The sequence below is a fragment of the Anopheles coluzzii genome, chromosome 2 (genome assembly GCF_943734685.1).
Source record: "Anopheles coluzzii chromosome 2, AcolN3, whole genome shotgun sequence".
In the NCBI taxonomy this organism is placed as follows: Eukaryota; Metazoa; Arthropoda; class Insecta; order Diptera; family Culicidae; genus Anopheles; species Anopheles coluzzii.
This window is the reverse complement of record NC_064670.1, coordinates 104,567,576-104,584,860: the sequence shown is the minus strand read 5'-3', so window position 1 is coordinate 104,584,860 and position 17,285 is coordinate 104,567,576. Positions and strand designations below refer to the sequence as shown.

The 17,285-nt window shown below is 46.9% G+C and overlaps 1 protein-coding gene across 2 annotated transcripts in view; it reads left to right on the top strand.

Annotated features, from left to right (window-relative positions):
• Positions 1-7,740: 7,740 nt before the first annotated feature.
• Positions 7,741-17,285, top strand: part of LOC120949541 (uncharacterized) — an 84,848-nt gene continuing 75,303 nt past the window's right edge. The window contains exon 1 of one of the 2 annotated variants that reach the window (XM_040366910.2): positions 7,741-8,635. In XM_040366910.2, coding sequence (XP_040222844.2) covers positions 8,527-8,635 — 109 coding nt within the window. In that variant the 5' untranslated portion in view covers positions 7,741-8,526. The remainder of the gene's footprint in view (positions 8,636-17,285) is intronic. The other variant, XM_040366911.2, reaches the window with a different exon arrangement.

Genomic DNA, 17,285 nt, shown 5'->3' with positions numbered 1-17,285 from the left:
TTTGGAGTGTCCATTTTCTAGGGCAACCCAACCCAAATGCGCATTTTTGCGCGACACCGGAGCACTTCTACCACGCTCTCTGGGTGTGCAAAGTGTGTTCGACACTGAATGTGCTATGCTTGGGGCTGTTGTAGGTGTTGCTGTTGGAGAAAGAGACTAAAATAACAGCATATGCCACAAGGTCGCACCACGAAGGTCGCGCAGAGCTATCGCAGTGGCGTGTGACGCAGTGTGACAAGAAAGTGTCGAACGCATTTATGCGATATTATGCGAGCCCCCTATTATGGTAGGACGGTGGCGAGCCCGAGCAGATTGGAACGGATTGCGGAAGGTCATCAGGTGGGCCCCTCGCCTGGGTGAAATGCTAATTCACCCCGTTATGAGGCTTTGGGTGCCAATCGTACTCAGGCACCACAGGATTAAACTGTGCCGTTTGTAGTGTGCCGCAAAAATAAAAACCCCCGCACTGCTCTCGCACTGATATGCCATCGCGGGAGTTTGTTAGCCGATTCAGGGCAGTAGTGCTCGATAATAAATGATTATCCGTATTAATGCAGACGGGCGAATGCATTTGGCAGGTATGGCTTTTTGTCACATTGTTAGCGATACACGTCCGACATTGACAGGTTCAACTAAACCAATGTATCTGATTGAAATGTGTATCACCTGTCAAACGATTTCATAAGGCATTCGAGGCATATATAAGCCATTTAACGAGCAGATCTTAGCGTTTCACCTAAAACATTCATGCTTATTAAACCTCCTTACTCAAGGTCAATATATGACATGTTCATATCACAAATCAGCGATAGAGTTCAATTTATAATTAAAGATCAAATACTAAATATTGTACCTGGACAACTTTAATAAAGTATTGCTGCTACATGATGATGTAATAGCTTCGAGGTTTTCCATAACTTCACACTAATGTTCATCGTTTTGGGATATGCTTCATTGTTTGCTACCAATCGATTAGCTTACTTAGCACAAATGTTTAAAAACATTTATGAATATGTAATTCTCAGTAATTCTACAAACTTTTTAGACAAACCTATTCACAAAACAACATACTTTCAATCCTTGAAGATCTTATTTTTGAAGTAATTTGTCTTCCCTCTCTCATCATAGCAATAATGCATATTATGATACTCGGAGTTTTAAATTCTAGAAAGCCAGTATGTATCTGTCTTGCAGTGAAGTTCGTAGAAGAAGACAAATGCTTGAGAGACTTCTATACGACTAATATACGTAACACTAAGTAATCTATGAAACCAAACATAGTGTTGTATGTTGTGGGGACTTGTCTCAAGGTAATTTTCTTCAAACTTGTCTTAAGATCTGATCTCACATAACTGGTACTAAATAACCTTCGTACAGAAAACTAGCCAAAGGATTACTAAGGTGATTTATTTGCATCATGGTCTCTAATAGATCAAGATTTAAAGCCTATACAAAGGTGTCAGATAAGTAGTTTATAGAAGTAGTATCTAGTAGATACGATAACCATAATACAGAGAAGAATATCAAATAAGAATGCATACAAAATATGCCCAAGAATTTCTCAAACAGCCTTAAGATCTGATCCGCCTTAAGATACCATCGTCACATGTTAATAAACCTTGAGATATTTGGACTATCTAGTTAAAGACTAATGCCTTATCCAATTACACCAAGTAGCTCAAACATCAGCTATGTGCGAAATTCTTACAGCAAATCTCAAATAAAATCCTAACAAACCCTCCACCAGGTAATTGAACCACTAAAGCATACCAAACGATACGAAACAACATCATTCAAAAAACCGTTGTCTTTTCCCATAATACGATACTAACATCCGGCTTGGTGTACGGTTCAATAAAGAAATAAAACCTCTCGCGCTGTCGCTCTACCCGCACTGGTTCCAGAGTACGCTAATGGTAAACTTTAATTACACACCCAAGCTACAGCTACCGTAACCGTAGCGGTGGTGCCAGACCCGACCAGATTACAGCTTCTTCCAGCAAGGCCCGCATCGCAAACACAATTTCCTTATTGGGGCGTTATTAATTATTGGCTTAATTCTACGCGTTCCGCAACAATCAGATACCATCAAGCAGCGGGGACAGCAAAAACTAAACTGCTGCCCAGCGATGGCAGATATCGGAATGATTGATTTGAGTGAACAGGTGGCGTTATGGATTGCTGCGATGGATTGGAACCGGTAGGATAAGGATCTGTATCGGACACGGGGTGTTTCTGATAATCCTTTTAAGAAACGATCACCCCTAACTGGACAGTTCTACCAGCGCAATCGTGTCTAATAATAGAGCTAATGTTTCGGATTTGACATCTCTAAACCCTACACATTCCAAGCCACAGCCCTGATCGGATTGGGAGAACAAAAAGCTTCACACAAAAATCATTTCGGACGAGGTGCGGCCCATCAGCGGCCAGTGACATGCGCTCCAAATACGTCATGCCGGGGCCACGCCGCGCTACAGGCGGATACAGGGGTTCGTCCACACCGGCGCGCGTTCCCTTCACCGAAAACCCGGACCTACCAGGAGGACCAGCATAATTAGTGCCGTACCGAAAAAGAAGTAAAGAGAATCGTAAAAATAGCCGCACTGGCTGCCCAGAGGGAAAAGAAGGATACAAATGCAAAGAGCGAAGCAAAAGTCCGAATCCATTTTATTCGCTCTCGAACCGCGTCCGTCCTTTCTCACATTGGGGAGTAGCTGCCGCGCGGCTCGGGGAAGTGTTCTGATATTCTCAGCCATACAATTTCTGCAAGCAGGCTGGGGCGGCCAGCCGATCTTGGAGTAGCCTTGAGAGATCGCCGAAACTCAAAAAAAAACACCACCCATTCCGCCGAAAGCGAAAGCCGTGGCCAAGCGCAACAGCAATGGCAAATTTTGAAGCAAACAGTTCCACACACACACAAAAAACAGACCCACTATGTGCGCTATGCATTGAAGTGGTGTGTCCACCATCCCCGCCCGCCGCAAGGTTGACCGCGCCGCAAGTATTCGCGACGCAGGGTGTGTGACTGAAGTCTTCGGCTCGAGCCAGTACCGGGTGACTCGGAGGAGGTCGTTGCAATGGGGCCCGTTGAGGTTAAAATTAATGAATTAAAGCTATCGGAACTGTTCGGGGCTGGGAGAGGAATCCGTGGGCATCGAACGCTGCTCCTCCCAATGTGAGAAAATTGTTGCGAATTAATTGTGCAATAAAATCGAGTTTAGTGAAGCAATAGAACGTAGGCGCATAATTTGTGGCAGAGTACTTTTTATCCTTATTTGGTGAAGATATGCGAAAATGAGAGAAACCGTTGGAATAGATTGATGTATTTCAAAAAAGTAAAAATGTAAAATTCAAAAGAAGACCACGAAACCTAAGTGAACAAATGCAAGTATCCGCAAACTCCCATATATCCACACATATCTCAAGTAGATGAATGTATGAAATAATGAATACATTAGCTTTGCAAAACAAATATCAAATTATACATACATATATGACTGAAAGTGACAAAAAGAAACAACACAGAAAGAAGAAAACGAAATTCTGAAGTAATGTACAAACAAATTTAGAATTTAAAACAAAATCATAGAAAATTGAAAAGCAAAAACAATCAAACAATTCAAAAAATTTGAGAGCAAAACTAAGAATAGGCATAAAAAGCTCCATTCATTGGACACAGCCATTAGCAGCTCTAATAAAATTTAAAAAGAATCTCCGGATAAAAACGTTCACTTCCAAAAAAGTCCGAGTCAATGAACCATAAGTCCCAGCAGTCGAAAACCAGCAGCAAAAAATGGTAGGCAATCAATCGCATCATTCTTTCGAATCAAGAAACCACCATCAAGAGTAGTGCTACCTGCGGGAAGTGATTTACTCAACCTCAACATACAAACACACACAGGCTCCACACAAACTTGTGCCAAAGTGGAACGCAGCGCACGGTCGCTCGATCATGATTTATTAGAATTTAATTCCGATCCATGTTCATGGGTTGGGTCCCCGGAGGACCCCCCAGTTTTAAATGAGGCTCAATTCTATTTAATGTAGGGTGTATGCTTTATTTTATTTTTCTTCCCCATTTTGTTGGAACCGCTCCATTAGCATGATTCAACAATGACGGATCGAGCAAAGCTAATTCCGATCGAAACGGAACTGCAAGATCGATATTGGGCTTTTTGTTAGATACTATGTGTTTTTTGTTTCTACGCTGAAAGAACACCGGATAACCATGCTCCCATTTCGGAACGAAAAAACAACTCCCTTTGTGCGGGAGTGTATAACTCAAGATTCCAGCGGTCTTTGGCTGGGAAGCCAGAAACACATACACCGCACGCGTCTGTTCGCTTCATTCCAGGATACGGCTAATTAAGGTCACCCTCAGCCATACCATGGAAACCGGATTTCGAGTGCTCGATTCATTCTGGAGCAGCGCACGCGAAGCGATCTCGACCATGGCGAAGGTCTCTCCCGACAAAGGGCTCTGGGGATGTGAAGCCAAAAGCCCGCTCGGCCCGTGGAGTCTTTGTATAGTCGTCACGATCGGTGGATTCCGGTCACACAGCGTGTTCGGTTCGCTTGACGCAAGATTATGTAAATAGAAGTCATACCGTGTGCATTCTGTCACCGTGTCCACGTCCACGGTGGTTACGTGGCGTCAGGCGGCAACGGCCAAGCCATATTTTATAGCCAAACGACCGAACACTACAGCCAGACGACTCCGAACACACAACCAAAAAATAAAAACGCATATCATTCCGCGAAATTTCACCGTTCAAAATTGCAGTGTTTACGCGTGTCGCTCAACCCTTACCGAGCCCGATGGTCCAGACCCGATAAGACATATGTCCGTTTAACACTTTCGAAACACCGCCCGCTTCCCGGACTTTATCGCCACAATCCGATCAACCGGGCCGGGTCAGAGAGCCGTCCGAGTCACCACGCCAGATGGTAACATATGTTTTTGGATGGGAATCAACAAAAAAAAGCTCACCATTTGCCAAACGAAACGGCCAAGTCAAGCTGTGCAATTTTTCGTCATGTCAAAATATTGCCACCCGACTTTGGGGCGGATAATACGGACGCATAACGCCGAACCGCCTGGCGGCCCCGCAAATGGACCATTTCCGTCTGAACCGGAGCTGACCGGACCGGTCACTGTCATTGGAACACGGGTGGGCCCGCAAGGGTTTAATTTTGGGTGTATGTTTGTGAACGCCTTATGATTTATGCACTTATGGGATAGCGGGTCGTTGTTTGGCAGAGGAATGAACGTTGCCTGCCCGATACGGGGCGGACTATAATTAACGCTGTTGGTGGCGTTTTGGTGGTGGACCAATCGCCGGCACATTCTCATGCGGTGTTTAGTACAAATAAATCAGAATAAATACTCCGCTCGCAACGTCCGGTCTGAACATGTATTTGGTCAATTTGTCTAAATTATATTCGCGAATAGTTGCATAAAGGTCTAATTTGTCTTGTAAATGGAGTTGATTGTAGCCTCTCGGGACGCTGTGGAGACTATTGCATAAAGTTGCATAATTTTTTTAATTTTTTTGGTCAGCAAAAAACGAAAAGGTACTTTTTTATCTTAATGTATTTGCTTAATGAGTAAAAGCCATATTTCAAAACACATTACTATAATGATCTTGAGCAAACAAGACCAAAAATATACAAGCGTCCCCCGAGTTACGACCCCCTCGAGTTACGACGAATCGCAGATACGACGATTTTGATTTTGACAGTTAAAAGTTGTCATTGACAAGAAATTTATGTATTTTTTTTGAATATCTGGGCTGATAACCGTTATACATACATTTCCAAAGATTCCACAACTACCCTATCTTGAATATCTATATTGTGTACGGTTTTTAAAATATAATTATTACATTATCGAACATTATTTTAAATAAAATACACGATATCATAAATTCAAACTCTTCAACTTTGGTTATAAACTTTATATTCATAGATATTCGACACACGACTTTTTCGACTTACGCCTTGCTTTGGGACATTTTTTCGGTCCCAAATACAGTCGTATCTCGGGGGACACCTGTACGTTGCAAGGGACGAGTTTCAAACTTTGTAAATAAAAAATGTAATACAATTTCACAAAATTTTGTTTTCATTTGCGCCACAAATGAGCAATTTTTTTAAATTAATTAATGCAAGCTAACAGCACATAGTGCATATTATAAACAATTCAAAAAAATCTTTTAAGATGATTCAATTTCATTCATATTTGCATCATAAAACCCAAAAATTAACCAAAAATCTTGCTGATCACAAATTCTGAACCGTTTCGGGTGATCGATTTCATCATCTTACGGGATGGACACACACACACACAAACCGGACCGCAGCGTTTACACAAGCAGCAGATGCAGCCGCGAACCGCAAAGCCCTGTACTGCTGGGCCGCTCTACGGCACCTGAGAGATCCGCACTCCGAAAGCCTTGGGAGACTCGGAAAAGGGCTCGATCGTACGGGATCGTTGGAGAGCCAAAGCACGTGAACGAAGGTATTGCCGGCGCGAGAACGAGAACGCACGCCATTGGAGAATGGCGCGGAAGGGAGACCGAACACCGACCGTTAAAACAACAAGCGCGCAGCAGTGCAACAACAAGAAATCACTTTCAATCTCGTTCGCCGTACGGTACCACGCATGCCCACACAATGGCTAGCACACACACACGCGCACATAAGTACCCATACACGTGCACGTAAAGGGAAAACCGGCTGGATGGTTGCAGCCGTAAAGCTCGATCAGCTGCCACGGTGGTGGGGTCAGCGATCGTGCGCTAAGATCGACCGATCCCACATCGCCCGTTGAGTGAATGGCGACGATTGGGAGGGGTGCTCACCGAAAGCTTAAAGCTCTCGATCAACCCTCTCTTTAGAGCACACACACACACACTCTCACTCCGACGCGTGTATGCTGAGCCGATTCCTAACGGCATCCCTTCCATATGGTGGAGCCGCAAGCCGAACAAGAGACCTCAGCGAGAATGAGCGCACGAAGCGACGAACCCGCACAACGTGGAACTCAAAAATCACGATCACGATCACTCAACATGAAGTACTGAGCAATGGGGTAAAAAAGCATGCGATGCATTATACTCAATGTTAAACACGAACATTTGTAGTACGTTCAGCGGCATATGAACACATTTTTATGTAAAGTCATTTTTTGTATGAAAACGAAAACCATTCCAACACTCTTGATGATCGTTTGAACATGCGGATTTAATTTAAACTTAACATTAAACAAGCAATAACATTTTTCTTGATTCTCCGAGCAAACAGACAAGGCTTAAAAAAATGCCACATGATTTTACAAATAAAGAGGTATCATGTTTCAAAGTACAAACTACAAAACTGACCGGTCTGCACAAATTCACAAGCGCAAGCGACGAACCTTCGCAAACCTCAATGCCGATCATGATCGCTTCTTACACCCAGGAGTCACTCCAAATTTTTGGCGACCCACCAACAAAAAAAACCTACCCCCCAATGCATGTATTGCTTTCCTTTTTCCTCCTCCCTTTGCTCAAAATTCGCCCGCTCTCGTTGCAGTCATGGTACGGTTTTCTTCCCGCTTGGTTTCTTGGTCGGCTCCCAACGATCACCCCCTTCCCCGGACTAGTTTCGGGGCAGATCGGCGAGCCGGTTTCGCCGGGTTTTTCGGGGTGGGTGAAAGAAATTGAAAGATTACCGTTTCCTTCAATAATGCGCCACTCGGCACGGTTAGCTTTCATTGCCTAGCGGACCGTCGGCGTGCGCGCACCAGACTACACACGCAGTACCCGAGTTTTTCCCCCCCCTCCACGTGGGCTCTCGAGCAGGGCGGAAAGAAGTAAGCGGAAAACGGCAGAGTGGAAAAACGCACAGCAGCAGCGGCGTCCTACCCCTTCCCGAGCGCGGTGCGAAAAAAGCGAAAGCCCGCACACGGTTGCGAGCTCGATCCCGCGCGCGATCGGCCGGGGCCCCGAAGGTGACTACCGACCGTTTGCGAATTATTTTGCGCAGTTCCACTCGATCCGTTCGCCCGAGCAGTAAGCGTTGGCGTAAGCTTCCGTCCCAAGCGCGGTGGTTTGCCCGGAAGCTCTTTCTTTTTGGTGAACACAGACGCGACTCGTGTGTCGGTTGTTGGTGCGGAGCCAGTAGGGTCGCTTGTTAGTTAGTTGTGTGCAGTGAAGTGGTCGAGTGGCAAACCGACCGACTGTGCGTGTGTGTATGCGTGCGTGTGTAAGCGTCCCTAAAGTGCTCGCAATTCCAGCAGGGCAGCAGTGACCAACGGCAGCTAGCATCGGTGATTGAGATTGTTCAAAACGGAAAGCGCGTGTGGAAACGCTACACAAACAACCCGCGAAGGTTCGCTCCCGGCTCGGTGGTCGGAGTGAGAAATAGAATTTTCCGCGTTTTTTTTTCTTGCTTTGCGAAAAGCTGTGCTGTGTGCTCGTAAGGTTCGTGTTGAGTAGAACGGTGTCCCACAACACATCGTTGCCTTTCTAATTCCTAGCCATGGCCATAGACTGGCGAAATCGTGCACTATCCCTCGGGATACTGTTGGCGCTTGCCGTAGCAGCGGATGCCGTCCGTGTACAGCAACACACGTCCAGAAGATTCAAAGGTGAGCTCCCCCTGTCAACCCCAAAACATGTGAACTTGGTGTGAAATTGTGCCTCCAGAAACAGTGTCTTTGTGCACCTTAAAGTGTGTGCTTTTGCATCGGAAACCCTCCGCACAAATAAATAACGCTAAAGTGCCTAGTGCCACACGGGGTAAAATGTGGCACCTTTTTTTTGCGTTCTCTCCGGCCCCGGACAAGCGACAAGGGAAAGGTCACCGACGCGGTAGGGTGCCTGCGAGGACCTCAGTGTACCGTCGCCCGTACCGAACCCACAAAAACAAAGGCGCTCGTGCATATCGTGGGGCCACACCAAACCCGTGCGGAGCGGTGTTGCCCGACCCAACGCCAAGAACGAAGAACGGTTTTGCAAAACTTGGCAGCGCCCGTACGGCTATTATGCAATTTCTGATGCACCCCTCGCTCACCTGACTCACGTCCCAACCAGGTTGAGACCAGTGGGAGGAAGGGGGGCATAAAAATGTGGGTTATGTGTGTGTCCCATTAGCGCCCCGGTGCAACGGTGCAATCGCCTGTGCTGTGTGCATTTTGCTTCTACCGTTTGTGTTTTTTTCTCTTTGCTTCTCCTGTTCCTGTTTTCGCTTTATCTCGCGACCCAATAAAATCGAGCCTCTGCTGCCCTCCTTCAGCCGTGCCCTGCCCGTGTGAGAGCAACGGTCGGCACGGTGTCCACGATCGTTTGCCCGATTCTGGTGCGCAATTAAAGGGGTGCCGCAACGCGCCAACGAAGCCACCTGGAAACGAGCGCGCAAAGTGTGTCGGTGTGTTCGCGGGGTCGCTGTGACTTGGGCCACGATTGGGCTGCGTTCTTGTACACACGGCAGGCCGCTTCATTTGCTGTGCAGCCTTCGCCAGCCAGCACATATCGGAAGAAAAGCAGAGCGAAAAACGCCCAGAACAGAACGAACCCCGGCGTAAGGTCGCTCCGGCCCGGGACGCCACGCAATGATCTCCACGGGGCTCTGCTTCTGTTTGGCCCCTTCTTTTGCCTTCGGATTCAAGGTGTACCGACCGGAACTGATGCAGCGAGCTGCACTCTTGCATTTTCGATTCAAGTTTTGATATTTTTTTCTCGCACTACTTCGTTTTGTTTCGCTCGCCAACAGCGAAACGCACCATGAATGGAGCGAACTAAACTGCTGACATTAAATTTTCCGGACAACTTTATCGAGCACAGCGAACCGTTCTATGTTTGTGTGTATGTGTGTGTGTTTGGGTGTCGCTTTTTAAGGTGGACAGGGAAAATGGGCGCTTTTTATCGAGCATACGAGACAGACAGCACACAACGAAATGATGATTGGTGCAGTTTGTTGTTGCTACAAAAATTGCATTTGTTTTTTAAAGAAGCAGAAAGCCAATGTGTGTGTGTGCCGTTGTTGAGTTAAGCATTATTTCAGCAGTTCAATAACATCAAGGAAATTGGCTAGATAAACGTTAATGTCGTTAACGAGGAAATGGAAACGTTATCATTCTTCAAACCGCAACATTCTAGCAAACAGTTAAGTGCTGATGATGTGAGGAATGTCTTTTCACATTTCCATTGAATTGCTACACTTCTCCTCTGCCCACAAATTGGAATCAAATTCCACAATCATCGTTCATCATGCTGCTCCAGCTAATGCTTGAGTGTCCTCTAGCAGAAACAGAAACATACGAGCCGTATGAAATTCCCATTAGAAGTACTCCCAAAGTGATGCTATATCCCGCTGGCACATCCACATCGCCAACCCAAAAATATGTCCCTCTCGCTCGTGACACATCGCTTGTTTACCTTCCACTTCAACGAGCGATACAGCACAGAGTGCAAATGAATTTCGGGATCGAAAACAACACTGCACAAACAACATTATTGGAAGGCTGGCGCGAAGTGCTCGCCGAGGGAACCATTTGAAAATGTCTTCCTAGCATCGAGCAAGAGCATTTCGATTTTATTCGCTCGTATCATCGACACAACCGAACGGCTCAAGCTCTATATACTTCGAAATTATGCTCCACTGTGACATTCGCTTCGGGGACGTAAAAGCTTTCCCGGTACCGGTGGAGGAAGTAAAACAACTTCATAATTTCGTTCCGTTACGATGTTTGGGGGATGTGTTTTTCATTCCCGATATCGATCGATAATTGAGAAGCAAGCGATTCTATCGAACTGTTTGCTGTTTTCGCTAGAAGCAATGTTTTGCTTTCCGTCGCTTTACTAAATTATAACGATTTCCCCACCCCGACTTCCGACGTTACAAAATTTTCAGAAATTCCAGATGTTATGATGCGATATTTTTCGGCGAAGTAGTTGCGTACCAATTTGGCTTCCATTTTTGCTTTCAGTTTGAACTATTTCCCTCGTTCGCTAAGCCCAGCTTCACACTATTGACACTACAAACCAATGGATGATACATGGCTACAAGAGCGAAGAGATTGAAGAGGGGTGTGTGTGTGTGTGTGTGTTGACACCTCGTTTCACTTTCATTTTCCTTTTCCGCGGGCGTACGATTCGGTACAGGTGATTGGTGTGAGAGGAAAGCAGAGAAAAAGAGAAAAAAAAGCCGATCTACAATTATAGATGTTTGGAACAAATTGTTTGCCGTCGCACTGTCATTTTCATGTCCATTCATGGCGCACAAACAATACAATACGCCGTGCCAAGGGGAGCCGGACGCACAGGGCTTACTACTTTTGCCGTGTGTTGTGTGCTTTCGTTACGTTATGTTCCGTTCGATCTGCCGCCGCCGCCGCCGCCCATTTAGCATTCCGGTCCCATCGTGTACTTAAACGCCAATACCGCGCCGTACGTGTGACAGATGTTTTATATTTTGAGTGTTGTTGTTTTTTGTTTTTTTTTTTGCTGCTATCCCCTTTCCTTTTTCCTTTGCCAGGGCCCGGGATGGTGGTGGTGATTGGCCGGTCAACTCCCAAGCCGTAAAAACAGGCCGGTTCAATGTTTATTTTCCGCCAAAATGCGTACATATTTTGCCTTTCGACAGGCTCCCCCGGGCGGTGGTGCAAACGTGTAGCGAATTGTCAAGCGAAATTTTCGTTCCCATCGTCGACGTCTTGGTCGCCGGGCCATCGTCGTCGTGTCCATAACTTACGCGGTACAGATTTATCGATCAACAGGCAAGCAACAATAGAGAGAACACGGAGAAAAAGCGAACAGCAAAAGGGAAATATATTGTGCCCGAGTTTCTTTCCCATCCACCCGGGGCTGCTGCTGCTGCTTCCGGTGTGCTGCCTTCTAGCAGCATGTTGCATTTGCCAGACAAGCGGTGGACAACAGCAACGAAAAAAAGTTATTTCCCCCGTCCCGAATGGACTGCCTGGTCCAAACTCCCAGCACGAAAGACTCGCTGCTGCGTACGGCACACAAAAAACAGCTCTCCAGAGCGCACCGCCGCACAGCACACACACAGTCGGGCCCCGGAAAAATGACAAACTTTATTAAACCATTTGTTTCCACATTCCTGGGCTCCGGTTGGGTGGTCCTTGGCAGACGGTCAATTCACTTACTCCGGGCCTGGGCAAAGACACACTCACATACAGGCTCTCTGTGTGTTGTGGCAGAACAAATGAAGACATTATGGGAGTATATTTCCCTTTGCTGCCATTTTTTTCTCCCATTTCCTAGCTGTTACGGTGCAATTACGGTAAGAGTGCAGTTTTTTCCCCCTTTTAAAGCATAAAGTGCAGGCTTATAAAAAAACGCTACATTAAAGTGGACATAAACTAGAGAGAGGTTTTTCTTCTTGTCGTTTCGTGCGGTGAGTCTGTGCAGTAGTTGCGCTAAACCCGCTAAAAGTCGTGCAGAATTGACCACAAGCTCTGTGTCCAGCGAGGCGATTAGAACGCTGCTTAAAGTGTTTCTTCAGAGCCACCAGTTGGGGCCACTCGGGTTTGGTGAGCAGCTATAATTTTACGACCGCTTCGCTGCCAACCTTGTCGACTTCCTTCTCGCGCCCGGTGGAGTGGAGCGCACCCGGGTTTTTTTTTTTTTGTATATTGCCCCGAGAACCGAGATCTTGGCGGGTGAACTAAAACAAACGCTAAACGCTACCGCTAATGTGTATTGCTTGGTGCTTGGAGAACGGGCCAATGGGCGAAGAAGAAAAAACTACCCTATTGAACAATCGAAAGGCGTCCACGATTGAGCTTTAAGCTTAAACAGGCAGCAATGCCAGCAGCGGCAGCAGCTGGTGCTACGCCACAATTATACGCTATATAATAAAATAATAAAATGTCGTGACATAGAACGCCTTCGCGAGTGGGCCCACGTTGAAACTTCCCACCCGTAAGGGACGAACGCGGACGCGCGGGGTTTTGTTGCCCTTTTTTATTGATCCGTGCCCCAGCTCGCCTGGGCCAGCATCTTAGGTAGCATGGCTCACCGTTCGATACACCCAACGGCAGCATGAAAGCAGCCACCTGGGAAGTATGGTTCCACACGATTTGACATCTGGGAGCAAAAAGTGTTCCACACAAACACACACACACCAAGATCTAGTGTGATCCGGTAGTAGTGCACCGCAAGTGCAGCTCTTGACTGTGACCTCACGTTTTCTTGTACCTCATTTGTTATGGATCTCGGCGCACCGGGTGTTTGGTTGGGACGGCTTAAGACGGCTGCGCTGGACATCTGGACGATCTAGAAAGGAACCTTACACACCCGCTTTGTCCTCTGTCAGCACCTACTCGGTAGGTACCGGAGCATGAGAATTCTCGCGCCTGTCAACAGGTTGCACCGTCACAAATAGTCACTTCGCACGGATCGCTCCCCTTCGCTCGCCGTCCGGATTGGCAATCAACGGATAGCTCGGATTAGTGCCAAGATTACACAGCTCAAGCGCCCTATTGCAAGACAGCACAGACCGTCCCGGCGGCGGTACCATATCGGTAGCCATAACACTGTCCGCCGCCCCGTGTATCGTTAGCGAGGCTGAACCTTACCGTGGGAGATAGCGGAGAGAACGTGGCAGCAGTGCTCACAGTGCTCATTAGAACAGAAAAACCGCAACCGTGATTGCTCCCAGAGCAGTCAGCGGACACGTTGCACGTTTGGAATTTGGGTTCCCCGTCGTCATCTGTCAAGCACGGACACATTCCGCGGCTTGCCGCGGCCTGCTGCAAAACCCAAGTGCGCTGAACAGAGTGTAATTTAATTATTTAAAAAGCAATAATGCTTAACCGTTGCATGCAGCGCTCTCTTTAGCGGCAACCCTCAAGTCCGGGTGTGAAAGAAACGTTTGTTTGTTTCCTTTTTCGTTCACTGGGCCCTGGGAACAGAGCTAAGCAATGTAGAGCGTGCTGCTTTTGTCCGTGCTGGTTGGTCACCGCTCCAAAACCGACGGCAGCGAAAACCCCGGCGTCAATATATATGTCGTTAGGACGAATGGACGGGTTTGGGCGTCCCTTATAAGCTGCGGGGTGGTCAATTTGCGCAAAAGGGTCATAATAATTTGCATGATATGGGTCTATTGTTGTGCCCCAGTTTTGCCTCGGTGTTTTATGTATATATATGTGTACGGCAAGGATTAACGACAAGCGGGACAGCTCTAATGAGCGTAAAGCGCCTGGGAAGGAAATTGATCCACTTGAGAACTGAATTTACTGCTTCATAAAGTCCCTTCGCCAGCTAATAATAGGGCGATAGAGGGGCATATAATTTGTTTCATAATCATTAGACCAATGACTAATTGTAATTCTTTGTTCTTTTCATTCTTGCAGGTAATTTGAAACATAATTCTTGTGCTTTGAGGAAGTTTGTTGCGCTGAAATCTTGAGTAAGTAAGTTATCATCGGAAATTCTGAAGGACACCGTACTGTTTCCGCCAACAATTTTATCGTTCTGTAAAGCACGTACAACGATGCAGAGAGTCTTTTTTCCCATTGCATAACCCACTCACTACCCATTGCTTCCCTTTCTACCGTGGAAAGCGTTCCTAGGATTTCGGACGCAAAACCAACGACATAATCTCATTAAACGTTGCAATGCGATAAACGTGAGCTGCCGTCAGCCATTTCTCCAACCATTCCATCCATTTTCCGTATCCCCCGAGGAGCCTGATTTCGACCCCCCCCTTAGACGCCCGCCCTCCAGGGTAAATCTCGAATGCTCGGCGGCAATCTCTGCCGGTTCGTTTACGGACATTCCGGAAGGCTGAAATTCCATCCGGTGCACACGGCGCGCACCATAATTGGAAGTCCGGAAGATCCGCTACGGGGATGCACAGCGAAACCCATCAGCTGTGGCAGGTCGCACGCGCGTACACCGTCGTGCTGGTGTGTGCAGGCGCTGAGCGTTGCTTTAGCTCCAACGGTCCGTTGTTCTGACGGTATTCGATGGAAACGTTGTGCGGAATTTATCTCTTGAAGCCTTGCACCTGCTGCTGAAACTGTAGTAGCATGCAATGCAGAAGGTGCAGGAGGGTAGCAGATGCGTTAAATATGACAGACGAAGGGTTATAATTCTTGCGGGAAAAGTGAAAATCAGCAATGGAATGGAATGGTTGAAAGCAACACAAAAAAAACCGTTTACCGTCCCTTTAACGACGCGTGCTTGTGGAGGATGCTATTTCAATGAAAGTTTTACACTGCTTTTCCCTTCTACTTTACGGTGAGAGTTATTGTTACGATATCCCACCAGAAAATAAGTTATTACGATGTTAATGCACGGCGATACCGGTTATCTAACGCAAGCAGTTTGATGATTTTTTCTTTATGGTCAATTGGTTGAAAAAGATTTATGATTCAAACAAGAACATTTAATATTATTGCTATCATATTTTGTTTGGCAGCGTGATGCAAAATAAAGTGTTTACTCATGAATCCATCCCAAATGGCAAATTTCGCTTACCCCAAGTTGACAATCCAATTTTGTTTTTCTAATGTCCAGCAAACCGTTTTACCGTATGAATGATTAGCTGTTCCCATACCTGTCATGTCTCTCTCTCTCTCTTGCTGGCTGCAAACAACACACTGTTGTTGATTTTTGCCCATTAGTCACGCCATAATTTGTTGGCGCATCACAAACGGCACACGGCAGGAGAGCCCGCAGCGATATTGTACAAGAGATCACGGGGCGCGCATCTCCACACCTGTCTGGTGGTCTGTTTGCCAAACTGTTTCTCCGGTTTTGATGCTACCAGCTACGAGCTGTCAGGTTTCAAATCATAAATATGCATGAGATGACACCGGCACCATCCATATGGCATGTGTGTGTGTGTGTGTGTGTGTGTGTGTGTATTTCACAGACGGAGCAGGAAACTCACTCGTGGGGTTTTATTTGTCCGCGCTTCGGCACGATCACCGACCGCTTCCACGCTCATCATCGATCGACTCCTGATGAGGATGCAATCAATAGCGCTCTTAATGAGCCTACATTAAACAAACAAACCGGTGAATGAACGAATAAAACCACGAAGAAAGATGCTTCAAAGTTAAACGCATTAACGCTCTTCTTTAGCGCTTCCTGCCTCTCCACAGTGCATCTAAAGTACAGTTCTTGCTCACCATTCCTCTGTCTCACTTTCCATCCCTTGCACGGAATTCTACGCCTGGTGCTGTTTTATCCCAACAAACGTACCAATTCCCCTCAATCAGTAACGGTTCTTTTCACCCAGCAAACGCATGCGTGCCTGCTCGAGGGACCGCTGGACGCTAAAATGGACGCCCTTGCACACCTTGGGCCACACATTCCATTCCATGTCCAGTAAAAACAAACAAAAAAAACACCTAGACACTCTTCCAAGCATCCCTCCTCCGGAGCTGAATCTGTTCATCAACACAGCATCGATTCCTTTCCATTGCGCTCGCCGCTCCATACAAAATCCGCACATGTTCTGAGCGTTCGTCGTCTGCGTGCAGACGTAAAAAGAAACAGGTTCCGCAAACGGCTTTCCGAGTCGCGCGTCTCTGCCGCTCGAAATATGGACCGAAACAGACACCGACTAACACGGCCCAAAACGTTAATTGTGTCAGTGGGACTTTTCCAGCATTCCTTCTGCTCCCGCTGGTTCTACGTGTTGAGTGTGTCGTCGCACCAGCATTCACCCACCACAACACCTGCCGGAACGCGCCGCGCCGAGCACGGCGGCGATGGACACAGACGGGCAGCTGACATTTGACGGGTGCGAGCGCCCGTGGAATTTATTTCATTTAGACGTTCCCAGTGTTTGTCAACCCGGCCGTTATTGAGTTAGGTCAAAAAAGGAACAGTCTGTGCCCGGCTCAACAGAAGCCGACGATCCCGTTCGGCTGCAGTTCTGACGAACGCCTGACATTGGTAAAAAGGAAAACAAAAACGAGCCTCTCGCCTGTGTATCCATCACTTTTTGACGTGGTTAAGCACGCCATCAAAATGGAATCACCGCCATTTCGGAGCGTGAAAAGCGTGTCCCTAACGTAGTTCTCCTCTTCTTGCTCGGATGTCAAATTCTAACTGTATACGGTCGATGTAGTACGTTCACGTTTCCCGAAAAGTGTGCTCTCTCTCTCTCTTGCCGACACGCTGTTTGTTCCTGGTTCAGGCTCTGCGGGTCGTCGTCATACTGGTAGTCAGGTTCAGGTCCCCAGCATGGCGTGCTGTCACAGCGCGAAGCCGTTGCCGTTGAACTTGACCGGTTTTTCAAAACGGAACGAGTCGAAG